Genomic DNA, 27573 nt, shown 5'->3' with positions numbered 1-27573 from the left:
GGCCTCAGACTCTTGCTTAACTTTTTAGTCATGGCTGGCTCCCTGCCTCTTGAGCCATGCCTCCACTTAAGACTTTTTGCTAGTTAATTGAAGATGAGTCTCTCAGGTTTCTCTGCCTGTGCTGGCTTCAACCAGGCTTCTCAGTTCTCAGCCTCTTGAGTAGCTACACGCCCAGCGGTTTTTGCTTTCTTTCTACTCATCCAGAAGCTAAAACTGCAAGTAGGGGGAGTGTTTCCATTGCTGTGGTTAAGGGTGTGTCCAGACATTTTCACGTCTGGACTGAAGTGGCGGGTCTGCAGTTGAGACCTTGTGCGTGGGAGTCTGGCTCCACACCAGCACTTCCAGGTCAGGGCCTGAACCAGAGCCTCCTTGGAATTGCAGCTGGGAGGAGCACGTGATGGGCTTTATTCCGTGTTTCATTGGCAGTGTTGCTGGCCTGCTGCCGTTAATACGGACCGCAGGCTGAGGGGTGAGGGGAGGAGATGCAGGTACGTGGTGGCATGGTTAGTATGTGGGTTCAGACCCCAGCTGTATCACGAGGAATAGGCACAGTGTTTCTGTTCCTGGAGAGCAACCCAGAGGGAGGGAGGAGTTGCAGGGCTCCGTTTCTTGAGCCAGGAAGTATCGTGAGTGGTGGGCAAGGTGAGCCCTAGACTGGCAGTGCTACACAGTTTGTTCCTACTCAAGTGTATGGGCAAGAAGGGCTGCGCCCACTGAGGCAGGAGACCAGTGGCAGGAGAGAGCCCTGCGGAAGTGCAGGGAAGCCAGCCGACAGCTCTGGCGTGGAGCCACCGTGGCCTTTCCTGGGAGGTGAGCAGAGTGTGTGTTCCACAGAGCTTGGCAGATGGAGTGGGAGGGCACAGAACTTGAGGAAGGTTTGGATTTTTCCAGAAACCAATGTGGACACATTTGCTCCAGCCAAGACCCACATGCTGGGAATTTCCTCCTCTTGTTTATTTAACTCTATTGTAGATAAGAACTGCCATCCTGGGCTGGGAATGTGGCTTAGTGGTAGAGTATGCATGCACGAATCCCTGGGTTGTATTCCTCAGTACTGCATACACAGAAAAGGCCAGAAGTGTCATCGTGGCTCAAGTGGTAGAGCGCTAGCCTTGAGCAGAAGCAGCTCAGGCACAGTGCCCAGGCCCCGAGTTCACGCCCGAGGAAAGAGCTGCCATCCCCTTTTCTTTCTCTTTGAGCCAGACTTCACAGCCGCCCAGGTTGGAGTTCGGGACACAGGGGTCGGCCTCCTTGCATGCTTCCTCCGGGGCCCTGCACATGTCGCTCTTGCACAAGAGGTGTGTAGGGGGTGGGGGGAATAAGAGCTACAGCTAGAGACCAGACATTCCCTGTAGACTTTGCCCTCTCTGTACACATTCCAGATCTGCCCTGCCCAGCCGCACCGCAGGCCCTGGGGTCCTGGGAGCTTGTGTCTTCTGCATTCCGCCTGCTTTTGTGGCTCCTCAGATTTGCTTAAGCTGTTTGGAGCAACTGCTTTGTCTCTCATTGGAATAAGCGTTCCATCTGGGCATCTTAGGTTGTCTTGGGAGCAAAGATACAGTGTGTGTCATTGCTCGAACCCCTGCCACTCAGAACACAACTATGTTGACAGCTGGCTGCCTCCAGCTGTGGCTGTGAGCGAGCCCAGGGGTTGTAGCTGCTCTGAGGAAGCTGCTTGGTCTTGGGGGCCAGTCAGTCTTACCACTTTCCTCAATGTTGTAAGAATAGAGTTATCCCAAGTGGGACCGAGCAATGAGTTCTTGCTGATTGCCACCCAGTCCTCCCCCAGATAGTGGCCATCTCCATTAGTGGTTTGAGTTGTGTGCCTTTTAGCCCACATTCCATGGCTTGAGTCCCCTGTGTGGCCGAGAAATGGCTGAGGCTCTGCTGGTTAATGCTTAACCTTGATGATCCCCGCCTGGCTTCATCTTCATCTGCATGATAGGCAGCGTCCGGATGCCATCTTGCTTACTTATTTGTGTGTCCTAACTATTTTTCACTTCTTTTTGTTGTTGTTGTTGTTTTGGTTTTTTGCCAGTCATGGGGCCTGAACTCAGCCTAGGCGCTGTCCCTCAGCTCTTCAGCTCAAGGCTAGCGCTCTACCACTTGAGCCACAGCACCATTTCCAGCTTTTTCTGTGTATGTGGTGCTGAGGAATTGAACCCAGGGCCTCATGCACGCGAGGCAAGCACTCTACCACTGAGCCACCTTCCCAGCCCCTGTTTTTTACTTCTTAAGGTTAAATTTAAAGGCTTTTGTTTTTATTTCTTTTCGGGCAGTATTGGGGTTTGAACTCAGTACCTCACACTTGCTGTGCAGGTGTTCTGCACACTTTTGCAGCATTACTGTATAGCAAACATCAAATTGTGTGCCACAGTGAGTAAGAACACAAAGGGTTGTGCTAACACACTGGGCCCTGCTGTCGTGCCTGGGCACATGGGTCTGCAGGACACCCTGGTGGCTCTGCCGGCTAAAAGCTTGTTCTCTGCCGAGCGGCACTCTAGAACACATGGGCGGGCGTCCACCTTAGTGACCCCGGCTTTCTCTTCCCTGCTGCAGTGGGCAGCGGAAACCTCTGTGTCCTCCTTCACGCTGCAGACCCGGACTGTCCAGTCTGCACGTAGAAAGGGCGGGGCCTTGCCCCCTGTGGCACCCGCCCACTCAGGTGACTCATGAGAAGGCGACTTAACACAGCATGTGGGACGTGGGAGGGGCAGAGTGGCACCTGACAGCTGTGACAGGAAGCGGGGGCAGGTCCTCACTTCCTTCCCGATGTGTCTGGGCTGGGCTGTGACAGCAGCTGCCAGGCCTCAGTGTACTGTCCCTGGGGCAGGGCAGAGCGCTGGGCTTCCCCTGCCGAGTGTCTACACTGAAGCTCTGGAGGTGTCAATAGGCAGTGGTGGTTTTGTCATTGAGTCGGTCTCCCTGTGTGGGCCAGGTTGGCCTCAGCCTCTTGGTTGGGATTGCAGCCAGATACCACTATGCCTGCTGCAGTTTATTTTGAGATACTTGACACACACAAGTGCTGGTCACACGAAGCCAGGGACGAGCAAGGTGCTGCTGCCGGGGGAGATCCCTGCAGATCTGCTCACAAGGCTTGAGTGCAGTGTGTCTTGGTGCCACAGGTGTTTGTAGGTGAGCACAGGCAAGATGCACCAAGGAATCACACTCGGGAGGATTGAGGATCTCCCATATACTGTAAGTGAGATGGGAAGGCTGCGTGGCTGCTCTGTGTGGACGCCCTCCGTGACAGGCCAGCCACGGGGTGAGGGCAGGCAGCTGCATTCAGGAGCAAAGCCAGTGCCTCATCCTGTGCCCTCAAGGGCGTCATGTGCAGGCGTGGAGACCCGCCTGTGCGGGGGCAGGGGTTGGATCAAGGGAAAGAAAAGCCAGTGACTGACTAAAGAATGGAGAGCAGAGCGCCGGCGCCGATGGCTCACGCCTGTAATCCCAGCTACTCAGGAGGCTGAGATCTGAGGATCATGGTTCAAAGCCAGCCTGGGCAGGAAAGTCTAGAAGACCCTTATCTCCAATAAACCACTAGAAAACCGGAAGTGGCGCTGTGGCTCAAGTAGTAGAGCACTCACCTTGAGCTGAAGAGCACAGGGACAGTGCCCAGGCCCAGAGTTCAAGCCCCACGACCGACAAAAAAAAGGAGAGCAGGTTTCTACACTTAGAGGAAACACGTGAAGACAAACACAAGAGTGACTGAAAAACATTAGGTCTCCAAGTCAAACTACAAATAATAAGAGTTCTATCTTTTTTTTGGGGGGGGGTCCAGTTGTGGGGCCTGAACTCTGGGCCTGGGCACAGTCCCTCAGCTCTTCAGCTCAAGGCTAGCGCTCTACCACTTGAGCCATAGCGCCACTTCCGGCTTTTTTCTTTTTTCTTATGTGGTGCTGAGGAATCGAACCCAGGGCCTCAGGCATGCAAGGCAAGCGCTCTACCACTGAGCCACCTTCCCAGCCCAAGAGTTCTATCTTTAATCTGCGAACAGTTTACTAGAAAACTGCAGGTTGGTACACATCTTGTTCTCAGCTCCCATCTTTTTTTGTTGTTTTTTTTTTGGTCGGTTGTGGGGCTTGAACTCTGGGCCCTGGGCACTGTCCCTCAGCTCTTCAGCTCAAGGCAAGCTCTCTACCACTTGAGCCACAGCGCCACTTCCAGTTTTCTGGTGGTTTATTGGAGATAAGGGTCACACAGGCTTTCCTGCCCGGGCTGGCTTTGAACCAAAATCCTTAGATCTCAGCCTTCTGAATAGTTAGGATTACAGGCATGAGCCACCAGCACCCAGCTCCCCAGCTTCCATCTCTGATGGGAGAATTGTGGTCCAAGATCTTTGGGGTAAAGAGTTAACCTGGCTCTGTCTTAGACAAGCTGTCTAGCTTGACCCTTGCGCCTGTAGTCTCAGCTGCTCATGAAGCAGAACTAAGATTACAGTCTAATGCAAGCCCAGGCAAAAGCTTGGGACCCTATGGGGGGGATGGTGGAAGCAACAAACCAAAAAAAAAAAATACTAAAAGCAAAAGGTCTGAGGGTTTGGGCCAAGCAGAGCACCCTGAGCTCCAGCCCCAACAGTTGGGAATGGGAGGCATGTAGTTCAGAAGCAGAAATGTGAGCCTTGCCAGTCCCAAAGGTACGATGAAAATCACTGTGGTTTCTGTTACACCGCTGCAGGATTTCTGGGGTGCTGGGGTTTGAGTGACCACACTCCGAAGTGAGAGGAGGTGGGCTGCTGGCTGAGTCTTAAGTGGTTTAACCTTTAGGTATTTCAAAAGCCTTCAGAGGAAGAAGCATTGAAGTGTTCTTTGAGACACGATTTTCATTTCTCAGGACTTTGCTCTTTAAAAAAAAAAATGACCGTGAACACTTACATATAAAGGGTAATTTAATAGCTTCTGTGTTTTTTTAAGTTGGAATCAGGCAGGCACTGCTGATGTGAGGATTACAGTTTGAAGCTAGCTTAGGCAGACAAATGTAAGATACTCCTTTATCTCCAGTGAACTAGCATAAAGCCAGAAGTGCAGCTGTGACTCAAGTGGAAGAACACAGTCCTGAGCAAAAAGCCAGGCAAGAGCTTGAGACGCTGAGTACCAGCACAGACAAACGACCCTATTGCAACAAGCCTATGCCGCTGAGCCCAGCTAACGTCTGTTGAGATGAGGTCTCACGGATGTGTCTGTCCAGACTGGCCTAAACCCTCAGTCCTCCCCACCTCGACCTCCCCTGTAGCTCAGGGTGACAGTCAACACCATTATGTCCAGGTACTGTTTGAGGAGGAATCTCATGATTTTATGCCAAGGAGCCTTGCACTGAGATCGTACAGGGGTCCGGCCCAGCTGTTGGTTAACCGAGCCGAGTAGATGGCTCTCTTGCCTCCTAGTTTGTTTTCCCAAGCAGATTGCTGGGGAGGAGGACGCATGAGTGTCAGCATCCCCCTGTCTTCCAGCCGCCAAGCTGAGCCACCAAAGAAGGAGGCCACCTCTGTCGGGCCCCAGGTGAAGCGAGCTGATGAGTGGAAGGACCCCTGGCGCCGATCCAAGTCTCCAAAAAAGAAACTCGGGGTGTCAGTCTCCCCAAGCCGGGCACGCAGGCGTCGAAAAACCTCGGCCTCATCAGCCTCTGCCTCCAATTCCTCCAGGTGAGACGAGCTGAAGCTGAGAGGGCGTGTGTGCGTGCGTGCGAGACTGCACAGGAGCAGGTCTGGGCCCTGGACGGGAGGGCCGGTGCAGAGAGCATCACATCCCCAAGAACAGAATCCAACACCCAGGCACACCATTTGGACCATCCTCTGGGCACTGCAGCCACACTGGCAGCGGCACAGACTGGTGGGCTGCACGCTGTCCCGTCAGTGGGCTCCCGAGAGGAAAGCTCTGTGTTCCTGTGTGAGGAAGGGGTCGTGCAGGGAAGAGCGTCATGGGAGCCCAAGAGGGGCCCTGGGTCTCCCTGGAGATCCAGTGGACAGACAGACAGACAGACACGTACAGAGAGAAGCTCTAGGGCCAGGATACAGATTTATATCCTGGCTCCGGCTACTACTCAGGCTGATCGCCGGGTCTCACACTGGTGGCCACACAAACACACCAGGCTTTCCACTAAAGAGGGTCTGGGCTGCATCATGTCCGTAGGTGCAAGGGTGTGTGCATGTCTGTGTCTGTGCATGGGTTTCTGTGAGGGCCAGTGTGTGTGTTGGGTGTCTGGCTGTACAGTGGTCATGCAGTCTGGCCACACCGGGGTGCTGAGGTCATTGCACGCCACTCTGGCTGCACAGTGGCCATGCAGTCTGGCCACACCGGGGTGCTGAGGTCATTGCACGCCACTCTGGCTGCACGGTGGCCATGCAGTCTGGCCACACCGGGGTGCTGAGGTCATTGCACGCCACTCTGGCTGCACGGTGGCCATGCAGTCTGGCCACACCGGGGTGCTGAGGTCATTGCACGCCACTCTGGCTGCACGGTGGCCATGCAGTCTGGCCACACCGGGGTGCTGAGGTCATTGCACGCCACTCTGGCTGCACGGTGGCCATGCAGTCTGGCCACACCGGGGTGCTGAGGTCATTGCGCTCTGCCCCTTCGCCCAGGTCATCGTCTCGGTCGTCGTCCTACTCTGGCTCTGGCTCATCCCGGTCCCGGTCCCGGTCCTCATCCTACAGCTCCTACTCGAGCCGCTCTTCCAGACACAGCTCCTTCTCAGGCAGCCGTTCCAGGTACGTCCCGCCCCCGTGCACGGACAGCGTGCATGCTCTCCGTCAGTGGGAGGCTGACGGGGCTGCGTGCCAGCAGTGCAGACAGGGTGCCAGCAGGTCCTGGGCCTGCATTTAGTATTGGGGCAGTGGCGGCCACTCCGCTGGCCTGACACAAGCAGAACTCAGGCAGCTGTGGGCATCACGGATGCACACACACCCCAAAACTGCCCGTCCACTGCAAGGGAGTGTATCCAGAAACACATGCAGAAGGACTGGGAGTGGCTCAGTGGTAGAGTGCTTGCCTCGCATGCACAGAGCCCTGGGTTCGATTCCTCAGTACCACATACGCAGAAAAAGCCAGAAGTGGTGCTGTGGCTCAAGTGGTAGAGTGCTAGCCTTGAGCAAAAAGAAGCTCAGTGACAGCGCCTAGGCCCTGAGTTCAAGCCCCAGGACTGGCAACAAATAAAAACGCAGGTGGGAGCATTGTGGGAGCGGGCGGGAGCACTGTGGGAGCGGGCGGGAGCACTGTGGGCCCCTTCTGAGATCTGAGGAGTGGAGAGGTGGCCGGGGTGTGGGCTCTGCTAGGCAGGTTCCCCTTCTGCAGGGCCTGGGAAAGCAGGGAGGGGGAGCGGGGAGAAGGGAGCGGCAGAGGCAGCCATGTCCCACGGGAGCCTGACTGGCGGTACATGCCCGAGGCCTGGCAGGTCCTGTTGGAGTCAGCAGCTCCACTGGGCCCTTGGGCTCAGGAAAGACAAGAAAGCCAAGGGAGCATCAGGTGACAGGTGTGCGTGTGGAGATGAGGTGCTGAAGCCCGCTGTGCCCGGGGCAGAGATCCTGGCAGGGAGCTAGCCTCTGCCCTGCTCCTCTCCCCCAGCCACCTTGCCACGAGGCAAGGCCACGGAATGTGTGGAGGTCCTTCTGGTAGGATGTCCTCCTGTCTGTCTGCGGTCGGGCAGACCTCTAATACTCTCTTTATTCCCCAGATCCCGGTCCTTCTCCTCGTCCCCGTCCCCATCCCCCACGCCCTCCCCGCATAGACTGCCCGCACGAGCCAAGGGGGAGCCAGCCCCGCCACCAGGGAAAGCAGGGTAAGGCCGCCTGGGGGGCAGGGCCCTGCTGTCTGTCTGTCTGTCTGTCTCATCCTGCACCCACAGTGAGAGGAAGCCCAGCCTCTGGCTGCCCCTGTGGCTCCTGGAGGAGGCTCAGAGCCCAGACCCTGTCCTGAGGCTTGAACCTGGCAGCCCTAAGTGTGGGTACAGGTGGCCAGGCCGCCCCTGCCTGTGCTGAGCCTGCCTCCGCCTCACAGAGAGAAATCCATGAAGAAGCCAGCCCCGACCCCCGCGCCACCACAGCCTCCCAAAGCCACTGCTCCCGCCCCCGAACCTGCCAAGCCAGGAGACCCCCGGGAGGCCAGAAGGAAGGAGCGGCAAACCAGGACGCCCCCCAGGAGGTGAGCAGGGGCCAGCACGCCCAGCCCGAGCCCCAAGACCCTCCCTGATCCTGCCCTGTGCCGGAAGCTTCAGTCTCCGGGCCAGGTGTGGGCCTTGCCCCGGCCCTCAAAAGTGCTGTGTGTTGGCACTTGCTGTAAGAAAAGCTCAGCCTAAGGGGCTGGAAAGGTGGCTCAAGTGGTAGAGCACTCACCTTGAGCTGAAGAGCTCAGGGACAGCGCCCAGGCCCAGAGTTCAGGCCCCACAACTGACGAAAGAAAGAGAAAGAAGAGAGGGAGGGAGGAGGGAGGGAGGGAAAGAAGAGAGAAAGAAAGAGCTCAGCCTAAAAAGAATCTAGAAGGGGCTGGGAAGGTGGCTCGACCCAAAATAAATAAATAAATAAATAGAATCTAGAACTTTTTTTTTTTTGGGTCCAGTCATGGGGCCTGAACTCTGGGCCTGGGCGCTGTCCCTCAGCCCTTCAGCTCAAGGTTAGCGCTCTACCATTTGAGCCACAGCGCCACTTCTGGCTTTTTTCTTTTTTGCTTATGTGGTGCTGAGGAATCGAACCCAGGGCCTCTGGCATGCAAGGCATGCGCTCTGCCACTGAGCCACCTTCCCAGCCCCTCTAGAACCTTTTTCAAGCCAGTAGCAACTTACCAGTTTGAAAATTTACTTTGGTCATGAAGCGCCTGAGGCCTTGGGGGGCAGCGTGGGCAGTAGGGGGCTCTGTCCCTGAGGAGGCTGTCTCTGGAGGAAGCTGTTTCTGGAGGAGCTCTGTCCCCAGAGGAGGCTCTGTCCATGGAGGAGGCTGTCTCTGGAGGAAGCTGTCTCTGGAGGAGCTCTGTCCCCAGAGGGGGCTCTGTCCATGGAGGAGGCTCTGTCCATGGAGGAAGCTGTCTCTGGAGGAGCTCTGTCCCCGGAGGAGGCTGTCTCTAGAGGAGGCTGTCTCTGGAGGAACTCTGTCCCTGGAGGAGCTCTGTCCCCGGAGGAGGCTGTCTCTGGAGGAGCTCTGTCCCCGGAGGAGCTCTGTCCCCGGAGGAGGCTGTCTCTGGAGGAGCTCTGTCCCCGGAGGAGGCTGTCTCTGGAGGAGCTCTGTCCCCGGAGGAGGCTGTCTCCGATGGAGGCTGTCTCTGATGGAGGCTTTTGGGCTTGTGTTGCAGGCATACACTGAGCGGCAGTGGGAGTGGCAGCGGCAGCAGCTACAGCGGTTCCAGTTCCCGATCCAGGTCACTTGCTTGACCCACTTCCTTCTGGACATCACCGCAGCCCAGACCAATAGGGGTTCAAGCATGCGGGGTGTGCCGGGCGCGCCAGACCCACAGTGGCGGGGCAGCGCATCACCACGTGTGCTAGGAGTGGGGCTAGTGAGACCCGTCCCAGGCCCTGTCCACGCTCCCGTGGACGAGCCGCGTCCTCTGGGCTGTAGCGGGGGGGGGGGGGGGGGGGCAGGGCGAGGGGGCTGCAGTGCTGGATTCGCTTTCCTGCGTGCACAGTGGACGTTTGCCTCTCCTTCGGCAGAGCGCTGCCTCCCACTGCCAGCCAGCCCCGCCTGCTCTCACAGGCTGTCTGCTTGCAGGCTGAGACCATCTCCCTTTTTTTCCTTGTCTTTTTTAGGGGGGTGGGGTCTCACTGTGTTACCCAGTCTGGCTATAAACTCTTGACTTCTTGGGGGGCCAGGAGGAACAAGTCCTAGGGCCTGGGCACTGCCCCTGAGCTTTTGCTGAAAGCAAACCCTCTACCACTTGAGCCACAGCGCCACTTCTGGTTTTTTTTTTTTTTTCCTTTGTTGGTTGTGGGACTTGAACTCTGGGCACTGTCCCCGCACTCTACAAGGCTAGCACTCTACAATTTGAGCCACAGAGCCACAGCACCACTTCTGATTTTCTAGTGGTTTATTGGAGATAAGAGTCTCACAGACTTTCCTGCCCAGGCTGGCTTTGAACCTCAATCCTCAGATCTCAGCTCCTGAATAGGATTATAGGCGTGAGCCACTGGTGCCTAATTGAACTGTTGGGGTTTTTGTTTTCTTTTGTTTATATATTATTTTTATTTATTTGTTTTTTTGGGGGGGGGGTCTGGTCGTGGGGCCTGAACTTGGGGCCTGGGCGCTGTCCCTCAGCTCTTCAGCTCAAGGCGAGCGCTCTATCACGCTCTACCACTTGAGCCACAGCACTACTTCCAGTTTTCTGGTGACTTATTGGAGAAAAGTCTCATAGACTTTCTTGTCAAGGCTGGCTTTAGGATTATAGGCGTGAGCCCTTGGCGCCTGGCTTTGAACTCTTGATTTTTCCATCCTGCCCTGCCCCATCCTGGCTCCCTCAGCACAGGTCCTCCTCCACACCTGCTCCTTTACTGCGTAGCATCTCCACTCCCCAGAGCCCTCCGAAATGTCATCCCGGAAGCGTGGCAAGTGGGCATGGATGGGCGGCAGAGGCCCACTGTGTCCCCCCAGCGCCAGGCCCGACAGTGCTTCTGTATTCAGGTCCCTGAGCGTGAGCAGCGTCTCCTCGGTGTCCAGCGCCACCTCCAGCAGCAGCTCCGTGCACAGCGTGGATTCGGAGGACATGTATGCGGACCTGGCCAGCCCCGTGTCCTCGGCCAGCTCCCGCTCCCCCACCCCTGCCCAGACCAAGAAGGAGAGAGGTATGCAAGGGCCTCGTCTTGGAGGGTGGGTGGGGAGGGCAGTGTAGAGCCAGAGGAGCAGTGCACACGGACGCCTGTGACTATGGGTTTGTTGCGGGCAGGGAAATCAAAGAAAGAAGATGGCGTCAAGGAGGAGAAGCGGAGGAGGGACGCGTCTGCACAGCCGCCCAAGTCCTCGAAGCCCGTGGCCGGGGGGAAGTCCTCGCAGCAGCCCTCGGCCGGGCAGCAGGCGCCCCCCGGGCAGCCTCAGCAGGGCTCGTTCGTTGCCCACAAGGAGATCAAGCTGACACTGCTGAACAAGGTGAGGCCAGGGCACACCCCCTCCCCAGGAGGCCGCCCCAGGCCCAGGCACCACCCCCCCCAACCCAGGAGGCCGCCCCGGGCCCAGGAGGCCGCCCCAGGCCCAGGCACCCCCAACCCAGGAGGCCGCCCAGGGCCCAGGTACCACCCCCCCCCAACCCAGGAGGCCGCCCCGGGCCCAGGAGGCCGCCCCAGGCCCAGGCACCACCCCCCCCAACCCAGGAGGCCGCCCCGGGCCCAGGAGGCCGCCCCAGGCCCAGGCACCCCCAACCCAGGAGGCCGCCCAGGGCCCAGGTACCCCCCAACCCTGGAGGCCGCCCCGGGCCCAGCGCCTTAGAGTCTCACGGGTCTCCAGGCAGCCCGCGGGTGGCGACGGGCCTGGGGAGCGAGGAGCAGGGTCTGGGAGACAGCGGGAGAGCAGGGAGCCGCCGCCACCCGCTCCCTGTGCGTCTCACCGCGGTGGCTGCCCGCTGCCACCCCTCATGATGCCACTGTTGCAGGCGGCTGACAAAGGAAGCCGGAAGCGGTACGAGCCCTCAGACAAGGACCGGCAGAGCCCCCCAGCCAAGCGGGCCACCCTCTCTCCAGAGCGAGGTCGGTACCGCACTGAGACTTGGTGCTCTCTTTCCTTTCCCTCGCTGTGTAGCACATGCTGGCCTCAGACTCAGAATCCTCCTGCTCTAGCCTCTCAGTCCTGGGACCACAGGCTTGTCCCACCTCTCCCGACCAAAGAAACCTAGGTCTTTGTCTTAAAGCAGTGCCTTGAGGTTCAGCTCAGTGGGGAAGGGCTTCAGACCCGAGTTCAACAACAACAAAAAAGAACGGGAACAGCAGTGAGCTCCCATGGGTGAGCACAAAGTGATCTTGTATGATCACTGTTTTCTAAAACAGATGAGCAGAAGCACAGGGCTTCCTCAGGGCGAGTCTCTGCTGTCCGGGCCGCAGAAGATGCTGGGCTGTCCTCCCTGGCTGACATCTCTGCGGCCCGAGGCTCCTGGGACTCCAGGCAGCTGTGGCTCTGACCTTGAGAGCTAGCCGCTGCATCTGGCCGCCCCAGGGGCTCATGTGCACGTGCATGCCTGGGGGGCCCAGGAAGAAGCTGCCCACCATCCCCGCACCAGGCCGCCTGGTCTGAGATCCGCTCAAGCCGCAGGCCATGCCAGACCTGTCTTCCACCCTCCTGCTCCCAGCTCCCGTCAGGGGCCGCCTGACCACTGGGCTTGGTTCAGTTGGAGGTCGCGTTCCGTCTATTTCTCAAGCCACGTTCTCGCCTCGTTAAATTGCCTTCTGTGGCGGGAGGCAGAAGCCAGCTCCAGGCTCAGCGTCACGGCTGCCCCGTTGCGCCTTCGCATGCCCCTTTCCCCTGCCATTTCCTGGGACTTTCTGCCCTGGGACTCGGGCCTACCTCTGTTAGCTTTTTGCTCAAGGCTAGGAAAAAAGCCACAGCACCTCTTCTGGCTTTTTTAGTCATGGGCCCTGAACTCTGAGCCTGGGCGCTGTCCCTCAGCTCTTCAGCTCAAGGTGAGCGCTCTACCACTTGAGCTACAACCCCACTTCTGGCTTTTTTCTGCTTATATGGTATTGAGGAATCGAAACCTGGGCCTCATGCGTGAGAGGCAAGCGCTCTTACCACTGAGCCACCTTCCCAGCCTTCTCTGCTGGCTTTCCCTGCCCAGCCTGGCTTTGAACTGCAATCCTCAGATCTCAAGTCTCCTGATTAGCAAGGCTGGGTTGAGCCACTGGCCCCCACTTCCTCCTGTCTCGTTAGCACAGCTGGAAGGCGCGCGGAGCCGCCGCCGCGCGTGGACCTGCTGTGCGGCACCTCACTCTGTCCCTTGCTGCCAGGTTCTCGGGACCGGAAGTCTGGGGGGAGGCCGGGCTCTCCAAAGCCCGAGCGGCCGAGAAGCCAGAACTCCAAAGCCCCTGGAGCCCTGGCGGACAGGTGAGTGCTGCCTGTGCCAGGAGGCCCTCCTGGCAGGTGTAACTTTCTGGGGGTGCGGGGAACCCACTCACCACACCAGGCCCTGCTGCCCTGGAAGCCCAGATGTGCCTCTGGCCCGTGCCCAGAGGTCCCCCACGGGCAGGCCCGTGCCCCTCCAAGGAGTCCTGGGCGGAAGGCAGGCAGGCTGGTGGTGAGGAGGGGTCAGGCTACCCCAGGCATGGGGCCTGGAGGTTCTCACCCCCAAAGCGTTCCAGTGTGCCACCTGGGGGCAGAGAAGCGCTGTGTCTCACACCTTCCACCCCTCAGGAAACGCCAGCCGTCTCCGCAGTCCAAGAGCTCCAGCAAGGTCACCAGTGTGCCTGGCAAAGCCACGGACGCCGCCGCTGCCCCCACCGCCAGCACCAAGTCCGGGAAGGCCAGCACGCTGTCGAGGCGCGAGGAGCTGCTCAAGCAGCTCAAGGCGGTGGAGGACGCCATCGCACGCAAGCGCGCCAAGATCCCGGGGAAAGTGTAGCAGGCCACCCAGCCCCGCTAGACTCTCATGAGCTTTTATAAATAGGGTAAGCGCAGCCATTTTGGATTTTGCAGTTAATGTCTTATTTTGGCTGTGATTCTTTTTAAAAATTAAAAAAGAAAAAAAAAGTTTCTCAGCTGGAAAAGAAGCCACACAGGAGATGAAGATGACCCCCGCAGGACTGCACGGCCCGCCCTTCCAGAGCGGCCCGGCAGACGCCGCCCGGCTTTATGTAGATCATGAGTCCCTGACACTGCCTCCCTCCTGCAGCAGCCTCCCTGGCCATGTGTCTGTCTCCCTGTGGAGACTTCTGGAAGCGGAATCCAAATGGACTGTTGGCAGCATCTTCCCTTCCACCACCAATCAGAAGTATGTGTGTGTGTGTGTGTGTGTATATATACACACACACACACATATATATATACATATTCTCGACTAAGGCCTGATTGGGAAATACTTCCTGTCTTTTAAGTATCAAATTGTTTTAGTTGATTTAAAAACGAAAAAAACAGAAGACCAAAAAAAAAAAACCCACGCCAAGGGTATTGTTGGGGCGTCTGTCTAATGTGGAGGGTCTTTTTTGAGGGATCTCCTAAAATAAAATATTTTGATAAGCAGTTTCCTGGCCCTGTGTGGATGTCTCCCTGCCTTTGACTGTGGCCTGGACCTCTTCACCGCTGAAACCAGCCAGCGTTTTTTTGTTGCCAATCCTGGGGCTTGAACTCAGGGCCTAGGCGCTGTACCGGGCTTTTTGCTCAAGGTTAGCACTCTACCGCAGCGTCACTTCTGGCTTTTTCAGTGTAGGTGGTGCTGAGGAATGGAACCCAGGGCTTCTTGCATGCTAGGCAAGCACCGTACCGCCGAGCCACCTTCCCAGTCCCCCAGCCAGTGTTGCTATCAGGCTGTCGGCACCTGACCCAGCCCCCAGGAGCACCGTCCCTCAGTTTCCCTGCCCTGGTCGCACTGGCACCAGCACTGTCCTGGGTCGGGCAGTTTCCCAGGTCAGCTGACTCCAGCCTTGGCTACCTAACCACACGCTCAGTGCCACGGCCCCTCCCCAGCCAGGGTTCCTCATCGCAAAGTGGGGAGCTCCTGGACGCACCCAGAAAGCCATGGCCCAAGCCCTTGACTGAGGCCTTTAAGTCTTCACTCTGCTCTTGTCTAACGAGTGCTGGGATATTGCTGGGCACTTCCTGCTGTCCCCCGCCTGGCGCCCTGAGCAGCGGCAGCTGCTCTGCTCTTCCCAGGGGCCTGGGTCGCCTCCCTGTTCGCCTTGCACCAGGCTGGAGTCAGCTGACTCACAAGCCAGGCGGTCCCAGTGTGCATGTCCAGGGTTGGTTGATTTTAGGTGTGTCTGGTCTGCTATCAGATCACAGACAGGCACAAAGAACTCCTCGTGCACATAGGTGGCCGCTGACGAGCACTGGAGCCCTGGCCCTGAGAGCAGCCTGTAGTAATGGCCTCAAAGGCCCACAGCCAAGGCTGGACCCCACACAGGCTTCCCTGGAACCAGGCCGGGCCCCTCTGCTGTGGGGGTCTGGGGAGCATCATATGGGCAGCTGGTCCAGCTTTAAGTGACAAGTCCCTAAATGTTCCAGCATCTCAATGTGTCACTGGCACAGCATGGCCGCCTCGGGGCAATGGCCTCTGCTGGCTGGACTCCAGGCCAATCTAGGCCTGACAGGGACCCGTGCTCAAGAAGGCTCTTAAGCCGGGTGCCCGCTTCATGCCTATAACACCAGCTATTCAGGAGGATCGCAGTTCAAAGCCAGCCTGGGCAGAAAAGTCCCCATGGGACTCATCTCCACTCAACCACTCAAAAACCAAAAGTTGCACTCAAAAGTAGTAGAGCCCTAGCCTTGAGCAAAAGCTAAGACAACGCCCAAGCCCCAATGACAAAAAAAGGCCCTTAGGGGTCAGAGACAGTGCCTAACTCTCCCATCCACCTGCACCCCACAGTGTACGCCCACACCCCACCGCGTCCGCCCGCGCCCCATCGCGTCTGCCCGCCCCACCGCGTACACCCGCGCCCCACCGCGTACACCCGCGCCACCGCGTACACCGCCCCACCGCGTCCACCCGCGCCCCACCGCGTCCACCGCCCCACCGCGTCCACCCCACCGCGTACACCCACGCCCCATCGCGTCCACCCGCGCCCCACCACATACACCACCCCCCCGTGTCCGCCCGCGCCCCGCCACGTCCGCCCGCACCCCACCGCGTCTGCCCGCACCCCACCGTTTACACCTGGAGCACTGCCTCTTGTAGTTGGCCAGGTGGGGCCTGGCCAGCCAGTGTCCCTCCTCTTGCCGCCTGTCCAGTCTTGCCCAGTCCTGGACTTTACACAGCACAAGGCTGCCTGTCCGCAGCCCCACCCTGCCCACCCTGCCCTACCTCCTGACCCACACTTCTTTTTGTTGGTGGTGGCGTCGGTTATGGGGCCTGAACTCTGGGCCTGGGTGCTGTCCCTCAGCTCTTCAGCTCAAGGTGAGCGCTCTACCACTTGAGCCACAGCGCCACTTCCAGTTTTCTGGCAGTTTATTGGAGATAGGTGTCTCATGGACTTTGCTGCCTGGGCTGGCTTGGAACCTCCATCCTCAGATCTCAGCCTCCTGAGTAGCTAGGATGATAGGCGTGAGCCACTGTGTCCGACTCTGACCCCACTTCACAGGGTCCCCCCTGGCTAGTGCCCAGTTCCTGCATGTGACACCCACTTGTCATCAGCTGGAGAAAAGGAAAATCACAACCATGGCCACAGGCAGAGGGTGGGAGGCCTGACAGGGACATGCGGGTCAGGGAGGCCTGCGTCCTCATCGCCAGCTGACCTGGGTCTGGAAACGGAGTCCCCGCCCGCCCACCCGCCCACCCCAGAGCCCACCCGGGACTCAGTGGATTGGCTGTGGGCTTGGGTTCCGCACAGTGAGTCCCCCTACTTGAGAGCAGGCCTGCATCGGGGGTTTGACCGCAGGGCGCACCCCTGCATTCCCATGGGGGGGACACACAGCAGAGCAGGCAGCAGCTCCTCAGACCTGGCCGGGGCAGCGCGTCCTGGGGACAGGGCCCTCTGCCTCAGGCGGCCAGGGATCCGGGAAGCCAAGGACCCTCCCAGGATGACATTTAAATCCACACCTTCAAAATGTCAGCTGTCTCCTTTCCAGGAAACAAAGGCACCCAGCCCATGGCAGCCCACCATCCTGACTCCAGCTGCGGGAGGTTTGCAGGCCTGTGTCCTCAGTGCCTCAGCCGTGACCGCCGCCTCCTTCCCAGGCCTTGAAGCCCTTGCCCCGTATTTTTCTTTGTGCTGGGGCTTAAACTCAGAGCCCGGCCCGACTCCTCGCCTCTCCCCTCTACCACTTAAACCACAGCTCCACTGCTGTTTTCTGGTTAAGTGGAGAAAAGAGTCCCACAGACATTTTTGCCCAAGCTGGCTTTGAACCATGATTCTCAGGTCTTAGCCACCAGCACCTGACGAAGCATGCACAGGAGCCCCACAGAGACAGGTGGACGCGGCCCATCGTCTCCTGCCTGCACAGAGCCGGACCTGATCATTGGAGGCATCCATGCCCAAGACGGACTGGCAGAGGGGGCAGGCGTAAGTCAAGCCCAGCCTCCAACCCCAGGGCCAGCAGACCCAAGCAAGAATGGTACAAAACTGGTTCCCAGTGCCAAGCTGCTGATGGGCACTCAGGCTGAACACCTGTAGAAAGTTCCAGATTGCTAGACAAGGCCAGGGCCGTGGCTCTGTGCAGGAGCTCTACTGGGCAGGGAGAGGCCATTCCAGAGGCCTGAGCTCGAGCAGCTGGGCTGTGAGGTGGGATGGGATGGGGCTGTAGGCCTGGCACAGCCACGAGGAAGTCATGGCCAGGTTTCCCCCCGCTGTGGCCCAGGTGGAAAGAGCCGCGCAGCCCGGCTCTGCGGACACAGCCCTGGGGTTGGCGCAGGGCCACGCCCCCTCAGCGACAGTGAGCAGAGGCTGTGGGCTCCCTGCCCAGGAGCCTGCTGGGACACCCCCAAATCTGAGAAGCTGCCTAGGAGCCTGGACACGCTGTGGCCTTTGTCCTGAGGCCTCAGTTTCTCCATGCACAGGGACGGCTGGGCCCCGCCTCCCCACTGGACGCAGGCCAACGGGGGGAAGCTGGGCCCTGGCTGGGCAGCCTGGCGCTGCTCTGGGTCTTCTCCAGCGTCTCCCTGGCTTCCTGCTCTTAGCGTGCTTCCTGTCGGCCCGGCCCGCCAAAGCCCGCACGCCCGGGGCCCCTCGGGGCCACGGGACCGAGGAGGAGCTTCCCCACGGCCGGGGCCCCCCACATCTGCTAGCTTGCAGTACCACATGGGAGTGGGCCTTGCCCGTGGCCCCGGTGTCCAGCCTGGCAGCAGAGGGCGGCGGGAGGCAGCTCGCGCCGCCGGGGCCGGGACGCAGTGCCCGCGCTCAGCCCGCTGAGATGCTGCTGGCGGACACCCACTGCGCCCCATCTCTCCCTGGAGATACGGGTGAGGGCACGGCGCTTTTTGGAGCCTCTCACCAGCCAGAGGGGCACATGCACCCCAACCCCAGCCCACCCTCGGGAAGATGGGGTGTGGCCGGGATCAACCTTATCTGGGACCTTGTTAACCAGGACCCCCTCACAGAGCCCTCCGGGGGCGGCGCAGAGGGCCCAGGGCCTGGGTGGGGAGGAGGGAGGGCTGGCTCACCCCCCGCCTTCCCCTCCCCACAGCATCAACTGACTAAAACCGCTACCCGCAAAAGCTGGCGGTGGCCGAGTGCCTGTGCCAGGGCTGCATCCGCGCCAGGACGGGCCGCGAGACACCAGTGCTCAGCTCGTCCAGCTGCACCAGAGCCTGGTCCTGCGGCGCCGGCCTACACCCCAGTGGGCACCGTGGGGGGCAGCCCCCCTCCCCCACACCCAGGGCCTTCACCTTCCACGCCGTTTATCCGCGTGCCTGTGGGCTGCACCTGTGTCCTGCCCAGTCAGCGTGGTGACCACCGGCCACCAGCCCAGTGGAGTCACACAGCGTCTCCAGACCCCACATACTGGGGCGCCTTGAGAGCCCCCTATTGATTCATTATTTATTGCTACTTAAGCACTCGAGGCCCAGCTGGGCTGCGCCCACCCGCCCACATCTCCCGCCTCCCAGGGCCGTCTCCAGGCAGCGGCTACCAGGAGGCCCAGCACCTGTGTGTCTGAAGGAGTTGCCTGTGGCTCTCCAGCCTCAGTTTACCTTTTACTGGAGGAGAAGGCTGGCTACAGAGAACTTGCTTTCTCTCCTTAAACTTCTCAGAACCGTGACAAGAAAAGAACTGAGGGGCCCCAAGGACTGGGCCCGGGACCCCACAGACACCTGGACCGCGCCTGGGACCTGGGACCCTACTTACACCTGGACCGCACCCGGGACCCCACAGACACCAACCGCGCCCGAGACCCTACTTACACCTGGACCGTGCCCGGGACCCCACACACCTGGGCCGGGCCCGGGACCCCTCTGCCCCCTCAGTTGTGGGCCCCAGGCGGGCCCGGGACCCCTCTGCCCCCTCGGTTGTGGGCCCGGGACCCCTCTGCCCCCTCGGTTGTGGGCCCCAGGCGGGCCCGGGACCCCTTCCCCCCCTCGGTTGTGGGCGGCCCCGGGACCCCTCCCCCCCTCGGTTGTGGGTGGGCCCGGGACCCCTCTGCCCCCTCGGTTGTGGGCCCCGGGCGGGCCTGGGACCCCTCTGCCCCCTCGGTTGTGGGCCCGGGACCCCTCTGCCCCCTCGGTTGTAGGTCCCAGGCAGGCCCGGGACCCCTCTGCCCCCTCGGTTGTGGGCGGGCCCGGGACCCCTCTGCCCCCTCGGTTGTGGGCCCCGGGCGGGCCTGGGACCCCTCTGCCCCCCCTCGGTTGTGGGTCCCAGGCGGGTCCGGGACCCCTCTGCCCCCTCGGTTGTGGGCCCCGGGCGGGCCCGGGACCCCTCTGCCCCCTCAGTTGTGGGCGGGCCCGGGACCCCTCGGCCCCCTCGGTTGTGGGCGGGCCCGGGACCCCTCTGCCCCCTCGGTTGTGGGCCCCAGGCGGGCCCGGGACCCCTCTGCCCCCCCTCGGTTGTGGGTCCCAGGCGGGCCCGGGACCCCTCTGTCCCCCTCGGTTGTGGGTCCCAGGCGGGCCCGGGACCCCTCTGTCCCCCTCGGTTGTGGGCGGGCCCGGGACCCCTCTGTCCCCCTCGGTTGTGGGCGGGCCCGGGACCCCTCTGCCCCCTCGGTTGTGGGCGGGCCCGGGACCCCTCTGTCCCCCTCGGTTGTGGGCAGGCCCGGGACCCCTCTGCCCCCTCGGTTGTGGGTCCCAGGCGGGTCCCATTCAGGCTTTCTCTTTTCAGTTACCCCAGAAAGAAAAAAGCTCCTGGTTTCTTTTTTTTCTTTTTGCAGGTCTTGGGTCTTGAATGCTGGGCCTGGGCGCTGTCCCTGAGCTGCTTTTTGCTAAGGCTAGAGCTCTACCACTTGAGCCACAGCACCACTTTCCAGCTTTTTTCTGAGTAGGTTATTGGAGATGAGAATCACAGACTTTCCTGCTCTTCTGGCTTCAAATGCAATCCTCAGATCTCAGCCTCCTGAGTAGATTTCAGGTGTGAACCAGTAGTTAAGATTACAGGCGCGGGCTGGGAAGGCGGCTCAGTGGTAGAGTGCTCGCCTTGCATGCATGAGGCCCTGAGTTTGATTCCTCAGCACCACATAAGCAGAAAAAAGCCAGAAGTGGCGTTATGGCTCAAGTGGTAGAGCAAAAAGCCTTGAGCTGAAGAGCTGAGGGACAGCGCCCAGGCCCAGAGTTCAGGCCCCATGACTGGACCCCCCCCCCAAAAAAAAAAAAAGATTTCAGGCGTGAACCACCAGCACCTGGCAGCACCTGTTTTTTCTTAGCCATTTATTCTAACCGTGCCTGTATTAAACATCAACTCCGCGGTTCGGACTCCTCTGCTCTCCACCTGCAGGTCGCTGCTGGCCCAGCAGACCCCGGGGCCACCTGAGTCCCCAAACTCCCCAGGTGTCTGGGTGTTCGGCAGGTGCCCAGTGAGTCTTGCCTGCCTCCCACGGGCTCCACCTGACGCTGTTTCCAGGCGGCTCTGGCTCCCACCCTGGGCGGGCCACTGTGTAGGAACAAGCTCTGCCCCAGGACCGGCAGCACTGGGCTGAAGGGGCCCAGCGACCGTCACCACGCTGCCACCTCCCCTCCCACAGGGGCCCGGCGTCCCGTCCACCTCCCACCAGGCCCAGCCCGGGGCTGTCGGGGGCGTCTGGACAAGGGCCTGGAGCAGCAGCCTGTGTGGAAAGGACACCCGGGAAGCCTGAGGCCCTGGCCCGCCTGGGTACCGGACACTGTCTGTGTCCAGGACCAGGGTCAGCGGGTCGCGGCCTGCGGCTTGAGCCCCAGAGCACAGGAGCCGCTGGCTCCCTCCGCATGCAGCACTCAGCCCAGGGGGAGAACTGAAGACCTCTCCAGAGTCTGGGCCGCCAGTGCCACGAGGATCCCACGGGAGGGAGGTGGCACGCGGCCACCAGGCCAGCCCGCCATCATCGACAAGGGGCCTGGGGTCAGCGTATGCAGCGCATGTGTGTGAGACGGCACCGGCGAGGGCGCAGAGCCCCAGGGCTCGGCCTGGGGTCCCCCGGGAGCATGGGCAGGCAGCAGCGGCAGCTGCCGGCTCACCCCTACTTCTGAGAAGAGGCAGGCGAGAAAGGCTGCGCCCTCGGAGCACGCTCCCGCGGCCCCTCCCCCTCCGTCCAGCCACCTTCAGCCCAGGGGCCTCTGGGACCCGAGCTCTGGCTGGAATGAAGGACGCCACTGCGTTTCCCTGGTAGAAATCCCAGGTACATTTGGTAGAATACGAAACGCACCACCACGTCCCAGTGATGCTGGGGTGCTCCCCCCTGCCCCCCAGGAAGAGCCAGGGCCCAGGAATCCTCCTGCATTTATTGAGGCGTGCACTGCTGCCCCTGGCGGCCAGCCGTAGGCACTGCGGGCAGCTTCCGGGTCACACCACCTCGTCTGTCACAGGAATGGGGTTGACTTGGGGGCCTCCTCCTCCTCCTCCTCCTCCCGCTGCCGCTGCTGCAGCCGCTGCTGCCTCTTCCCCCTCCGCGGGCTTCCTGCGGGCTTCTGCCGGGGGCCTGGGCGGAGGGTTGCTGGGCGGCTGCTTGATGGTGCCTCCAACCTGCGGCCGTTCCTTGGGCTTGGGCTCAATGGGAGTCCACTGCTCACCTCGGACGGCTGCCTAGGGGCGCAGAAGGGCTGCAAACCACCCTGCAAGCCTGCACCCCAGCCTCCCGGGGGGACCCACACCAGCAGAGGCCCCAAATCGCTGAGACAGACGGGGGACTCGGAGGCTGAGGACAGCCTGAAGCTACACAGCATGGTCTCCACGTCGCGGACCTCGAGCCCCAGCTGCTCAGCAACAGGAGCCCAGGGCGCGGCACAGGACCAAGAACCCCCTGGTGGCCATGTGGGTGGAGATGTGCAGAACAGCGAGCCCGGGTGTCCTCCCAGGGACTGAGGCCTAACACTAGGACAGGGCCCAGGGCCGGAGGGCGCAACCTCGCAGCTTCCTCCGGCGTCCAGCACAGGGCGGGCTGCAGCGCCTGTGGCCACATGCCACGGTGCACCCCCGGGCTCCGCCCAGCCTCCGCCACTCACCAGCAGGTAGATGACACTTGCGATGGCCAAACAGGCTGTGCCCAGGATGGTGGCCAGCAGGAAGCCCGCGGGCACGGACAGCCTGGGGGAGGACAGGAGGGAGCAAGTCCAGCAGAGCCACCAGAAGTGGTGGCCCCAGCCCCGCACCCTGGGCAGCCGCTGGAAGTGGTTCGGGAGCCGCGGGGCCCCAGGCCTTGGGACGGGCCAGACCGTGCGGCTTGACTCCGGGGCCCCGGCCACCATGCTGGGGGGGTCTCAGAGCCCTGGCTGCGTGGGGCACCGGCATGGCCAGACAGAGCCTGCCGGATGCTGGAGAGGGCAGTGGGAGCCACGCAGGCGGCCGCCCCGGGATGCTGTTCCAGCTCAGGTCTGGGCTTTGGGATTGGGTCTGGGCCCCTCCGCGGCCTGGGACCTGGGCTTTGTTAGGAAAGCGTCCAGGAGGGGGTCTGCCGGAGCCCCTGCTCTGCTCCACGGGGCGGCCTCCCCCCCCCAGCCTCCCCGAGACTCACAGGAAGTGCAAGGCAGCCCGGACGTAGTAGTTCCTGGTGAGCGGCCCCAACAGCTTCACCACGGCGGTCACGTACTTCTGTCCACTAGCCACAGAGGGAGGCGGGCGGTGAGCCAGCTCGGCCCTTCTCCTCCCGGTGCCCAGGCCCCGCTCGGGGTGCCCTGGCCGCTCCTGCACGGCCGGCCCGGCCTCTGCCCCTCGGGACTCACCATCGCTCCATGGTGGAGCCCCTTTTCCTCTTCCCCCGGGGGTACTCCAGCAGGCAGATGAACACCCCGGCCACGCTGCAGGGCTCGGTTAAGGCGCAACCCCACTGGGCCTGGCTGCCGGCAAGGCCCTCGTGCTGATGGAAACGGGCCCGACGTGCAGCGTGCATGGGCGGCACCCGGCTCCGCAGGCCGGGCCCGGCCTCAGCCCCGCGTGCGGGCACCGCCCTCCCGCTCCCCAGCCCCCGCCTCGGGCCCCGGTCTCCAATAAAAGGATACATGGAATAGGCGCCAAAATACCACTGGGCAAAGCGCCCGGCAGTGGCCACGATGCCCCCGGTGATGAGGACTGTGGACAGACAGGAGGCGGTCAGCGGCGCCTGCCGCGGCTACCCTTGACCCAGGAAGACCCCCGGGCCGCGTCACCTCCCCGCCTCCACTTGCTGCGGCACCAGGCCATGAGGGCCGGGGCGGGGAGCCCAGGAGGGAGGCCGGAGGCGGGCAGAGATCCCGAGGCTGGCGGGGTGAGGCCGCTGGGGGGGGGACCCTGGCCGGCCGCCCATCATCGCCTGCACCCCTGGCCGCAGCACTGCCGCGCAGTCCTGCTCCTACTCCACCCCCGGGCGTGGGCACGGGACCCGGCAGCGAGTGCCCAGCTAGGACGCGTCCCAGCTTCTCTCGTCCGTATTCTCTCGTCGCCTTCCTGCCTCCTGATGGCGGGGCAGACTTTACAGAGCCCTTCCTCGGGCGGGGATGGAAGCTAGGGCCCTGGCTATATTTTAACGAGCTCCTCCCATTCTGTGACGAGTCTCCTGGGGGCCGAGAGCCTGAATCACGAGCGGCCAGACTCCCCGAGAGACCAAGTCACTTGCAGACACCTGCTGCACTCGGGCCATTGCTCAGATACAATGGGCAGAGGGGCGTAGTGGGCAGCAGAGGGCGTGGTGGGCGGCAGAAGACGTGGTGGGTGGCAGAGGGCGTGGTGGGCAGCAGAGGGTGTGGTGGGCAGCAGAGGGCGTGGTGGGTGGCAGAGGGCACTGTGGGCAGCAGAGGGCGTGGTGGGCAGCAGAGGGCACTGTGGGCAGCAGAGGGCGTGGTGGGCAGGGGGCGTGGTGGGCACAAGGAATTTGTTGTCAAGTGTTCTGAGAAGGACGTTCCTTGCCTGAGCTCTTCATTTCCCACCCCGCCTCGCACAGCCTCCCTGTGTATCCGACTCCTCTGGATCTCCTGTGACCGGCACGCGCTGCTTCTTCCTGTACAGTGTCCACACAACTTGTGTGTGGAAATCCCCACATCCGAGCTGCTGGCCACAGGCCTCAGCCCCACTTCCCTTCTCCAGTTCTGTGTGGCCCTCATCTCCGAGGCCCTGGGAAGGACTTCCCTGGTGTTACTAGTAGCTATTCTCCATGAACTCACTTCCCCAAGTCCCATTCCTGCTGTGTAGTTTTCTGTTCCTCTTTCCCCTTGACCAGTTCAGATGTGCTCACCCTGAGGTCGGCCGGTGCGGTCTCACCCCTCACAGGTTTTTACTTCCTCAAACGCTGTGTGCTGGGGTTCACACCCACAGGGCGTGTTTCCTTTCTGTGTTGATCTGTGCCCCCAAACGCAAGCTTCACATGTTTGTGCTGGGTCCTGAACTTGCTTCACCCTGGTCTGATTTGCCTTGATTTCTTCACCTGCAGGCCAAGCCAGTACCACGCCAAACCGGGGCTTGGCGTTTGTGATCTTTCCCACCCCGTCCTGGCAGTGGGCCGACCTCCCTGGCGGCTCGCAGCAGCTCGAGGGGAGAGGCTCCAGGGCACTCCTGCTCAGGCCGCGCCTCCCAGCCCGGGCCACTAACTCCTCTGCAGAACTGACGCCTGAGCCCGGGTCCTGGGGATGCGGAGACCTCGGCTCCGGAGCCTGACTTGCCATGCCCGGCTGCCTTTCTGTCCCTGGCTCTGAGCTCACTACACATTAACTTCTTCAGCCTGCACTCACATAGACTCGTGTGGATGAGGGGCAGGAGGGTTGGGGGGGGGCAGCCTCCCGGTGTGCTCACTCAGCACCCCGAGTGGCCCCATGCTCAGCCTCGGTTTTGCTCCCAAGGGCAAAGACACCCCTGACCCCAGCTTGGGACGGGGTGCCTGAGGAATCTTCTAGCACATCACAGGGAAGGGACTCTACAGGGGCACAGAGGGGACAAGACTGAGGGCACAGCCCCAGGAGACAAACCAGCTCCAGACAGCAGTGGAGACAGCAGTGGGCTGAGCAGAGGAATGTGACCAAAGGGGGCCAGCTCCAGACAGCAGTAGGCCTGAGCAGAGGAACGTGACCAAAGGGGACCAGCTCCAGACAGCAGTGGGCCTGAGCAGAGGAACGTGACCAAAGGGGGCTGGGCGGGATGCTCTAGAAGGATATTTCCAAGCAGGCGTCATCTGAGTTAAGAGATAAAGGAGTCAGACTTGGTACTCTGCAGAAGACACAGCTTCAGCAAAGGTCCTGGGGCACACTGGGAAGACAGGAGGGCAGGAAGGGAGTCAAATAGTCAGAAATAGAAACAGGTTTGTGATCAGGCACAGGGGCACATGCCTGAGCCCACAGCGCTCGGCAGAGGCGGAGGCAGGAGGGTGGTGTGCTGGAGGTTAGCCTGGGCTAAAAGAAAGAAGAGAGAAAAGAAAAGAAAGAAAAGGAGAGGGGAGGGAGGGGAGTGGGAACTACTAGGTCTAAAGCCAGGAGATGGCACGCTGGATGGGGCGCAAGGCCAGGCACTTCCCAGAGCGAACGGAGTTGGGAAGCATGGACTTTGTGCAGCAGGCCTCCCAGGAACAGCCTCCACACTGGACGTGAGGTGTGTGCCAGCCGGGCACCACACCCGAGACACGCTGGGCGCAGTGCTGCTCTACCTCCTGGAGGGCGCTTGGGGCGGGGGAGGAGGCACGAGGGGTGTGGAGAGGAGAGCCTGGCCTAACCGGTGCCGTGTGGCAGCCGCTCCGCAGCACAGGAGAGGAGGCTGAGGGCACAGACCACACCACAGGGCGCAGCCCCAGCACGGCGCAGCCCCAAAGGAGGCTTGAAGCGCAAGTCTGGGAGTTCTCCCCACAGCCCCTGCCACCAGCCTGGTGAGTATGGCACATCTGCACCCCACAACTAGCTCAGGTCCCTCCAGGGGGCACCCCCACCTGGGGGCCTCCACAGCACCGCAGACCCCAGCCAGGCCCGGCCTCAGGCTCAGGTCCCCGCGTCTCTCTGCAGCGCAGGACCTGCTGCAGCCAGGCCAGAGTGAAATGGAACTGTCCCATTCTGACCCCAACGCCAGTGTGGTGTCCTAGACCTGTGAAATATCCGACCCGGGGCTGGGTGCGGGGCCCGCTCCCCAGCCAGGACCCAGGGTTCCCGGTCTGGGGCCCATGCACACTGGCTCCAAGCCTGAGGGGTCCCTGGTAACCCCAAGGCCAGGGCCCCCCAGTCCCAGGCCGCGGAGGACCCTGGGAGGAGGCCCAAGGCCAGAGCCCCCCAGTCCTAGGCTGCAGAGGACCCTGGGAGGAGACCCAGGCCCCCCAGTCCTGGGCTGCGGAGGACTCTGGGAGGAGGCCCAGGGCCAGGACCCCCAGTCCCGGGCCGTGGAGGACCCTGGGAGGAGGCCCAGGCCCCCCAGTACCGGGCCGCGGAGGGACCTGGGAGGAGGCCCAGGCCCCCCAGTCCCGGGCCGCGGAGGACCCTGGGAGGAGGCCCAGGCCCCCCAGTCCCGGGCCGCGGAGGACCCTGGGAGGAGGCCCAGGCCCCCAGTCCCGCGCTGCGGAGGACCCTGGGAGGAGGCCCAGGCCCCCCAGTCCCGGGCCGCGGAGGACCCTGGGAGGAGGCCCAGGCCCCCCAGTCCCGGGCCGCAGAGGACCCTGGGAGGAGGCCCCCTGGGGGCGGGGCAGCGATTCCCGGGAAACCACCGGGGACAAGGCCTCTGCAACTTCCTCCTGGGCTGAGGTCCGAGAAGGGGAAGTGCAGGGAGCCGAGGGGGCCGGGGACGGGCGGGAGCGCACAGGCCCGAGGCCGCCTGCCCTCGGCCCGCGGCGCCCAGGGCCGGCCCTGGCCCTCCCCCGCCCAGCCCGCCCGGCGGCCCTGCACTCACTCAGGCCGGACGCCAGCGCCTGCTCGTTGGCCCACATGGCCCACTCGATCTGCCCCATGCTGCGGACCCGGACACCGCGACCGCCCGCCCTGGACTGGGGAAGCCCGCAGACTGCGGAGCGCCGGCGGCCCCTCCGCCCCGCCCACCGCGGGCCCGCCCCGCCCACCGCGGGCCCGCCCCGCCCACCGCGGGCCCGCCCCGCCCCGGCCCCGCCCCGCCCACCGCGGCCCCGCCCCGGCCCCGCCCCGCCCACCGCGGGCCCGCCCCGCCCCGCCCCGCCCCGCCCACCGGCGTCGCACCGCCCCATCCCCGGGAAAGGAAGACTGCAGGGGAGGCCCCACTCCCGTTGGACCACTTGGGGACCTCCACCCAGGCTGCCCTCCCAGGCTGCCTTCCCCCAGGCTGCCCTCCCAGGCTGCCTTCCCCCAGGCTGCCCTCCCAGGCTGCCCTCGCCAGCTCCCCACCCAGGCTGCCCTCCCCAGCTCCCCACCCAGGCTGCCCTCCCCCAGGCTGCCCTCCCCAGCTCCCCACCCAGGCTGCCCTCCCCAGCTCCCCACCCAGGCTGCCCACCCAGGCTGCCCTCCCCAGCTCCCC

General features: G+C 62.0%; 2 protein-coding genes across 5 annotated transcripts in view; one reads left to right on the top strand and one right to left on the bottom strand.

Annotated features, from left to right (window-relative positions):
- The window catches only part of Zc3h18 (zinc finger CCCH-type containing 18), a 42190-nt gene extending 28059 nt beyond the window's left edge, over positions 1-14131 (top strand). For all 3 annotated transcript variants that reach the window (XM_042702274.1, XM_042702275.1, XM_042702276.1), the window contains 10 exons: positions 5450-5641; positions 6581-6706; positions 7669-7773; positions 7992-8135; positions 9276-9341; positions 10598-10758; positions 10860-11059; positions 11559-11652; positions 12904-13000; positions 13307-14131. In XM_042702274.1, coding sequence (XP_042558208.1) covers positions 5450-5641; positions 6581-6706; positions 7669-7773; positions 7992-8135; positions 9276-9341; positions 10598-10758; positions 10860-11059; positions 11559-11652; positions 12904-13000; positions 13307-13514 — 1393 coding nt within the window. In that variant the 3' untranslated portion in view covers positions 13515-14131. The remainder of the gene's footprint in view (positions 1-5449; positions 5642-6580; positions 6707-7668; positions 7774-7991; positions 8136-9275; positions 9342-10597; positions 10759-10859; positions 11060-11558; positions 11653-12903; positions 13001-13306) is intronic.
- LOC122127964 (cytochrome b-245 light chain) lies at positions 13027-27100 on the bottom strand. 2 transcript variants are annotated; one of them, XM_042702281.1, is made up of 8 exons: positions 26980-27100; positions 23154-23223; positions 22878-22952; positions 22670-22753; positions 22161-22242; positions 21500-21741; positions 20533-20539; positions 13027-13038 (listed from the first exon to the last, which is right to left on the bottom strand). In XM_042702281.1, exons 1-6 carry the CDS (start codon positions 27035-27037, stop codon positions 21502-21504), a joined length of 609 nt encoding a protein of 202 aa, XP_042558215.1. In that variant the 5' UTR covers positions 27038-27100; the 3' UTR covers positions 13027-13038; positions 20533-20539; positions 21500-21501. The 2 variants fall into 2 exon arrangements, with proteins under 2 accessions (XP_042558215.1, XP_042558214.1); XM_042702280.1 differs by lacking the exons at positions 13027-13038; positions 20533-20539 and having other exon boundaries at positions 21422-21741.
- Between the last annotated feature and the right edge of the window lie 473 nt (positions 27101-27573).

The sequence above is a fragment of the Dipodomys spectabilis genome, unplaced genomic scaffold (assembly GCF_019054845.1).
Source record: "Dipodomys spectabilis isolate Male_0828 unplaced genomic scaffold, ASM1905484v1 ptg000318l, whole genome shotgun sequence".
Classification (NCBI taxonomy): Eukaryota; Metazoa; Chordata; class Mammalia; order Rodentia; family Heteromyidae; genus Dipodomys; species Dipodomys spectabilis.
Note: the sequence above shows the minus strand (reverse complement) of the source record. Positions and strands in the feature narration are given on the sequence as shown.

What these genes read in the sequence shown, in the direction of transcription:
- LOC122127964 (XM_042702281.1), bottom strand. Translation starts at nt 27,037, where the DNA reads ATGGGGCAGATCGAGTGGGCCATGTGGGCCAACGAGCAGGCGCTGGCG. An exon ending in GGCGCTGGCGTCCGGCCTGA is followed by an intron (nt 23,224 to 26,979) that starts GTGAGTGCAGGG and finishes GTCTGTCCACAG; the next exon opens with TCCTCATCACCGGGGGCATC. An exon ending in GGCTCCACCATGGAGCGATG is followed by an intron (nt 22,754 to 22,877) that starts GTGAGTCCCGAG and finishes CTCTGTGGCTAG; the next exon opens with TGGACAGAAGTACGTGACCG.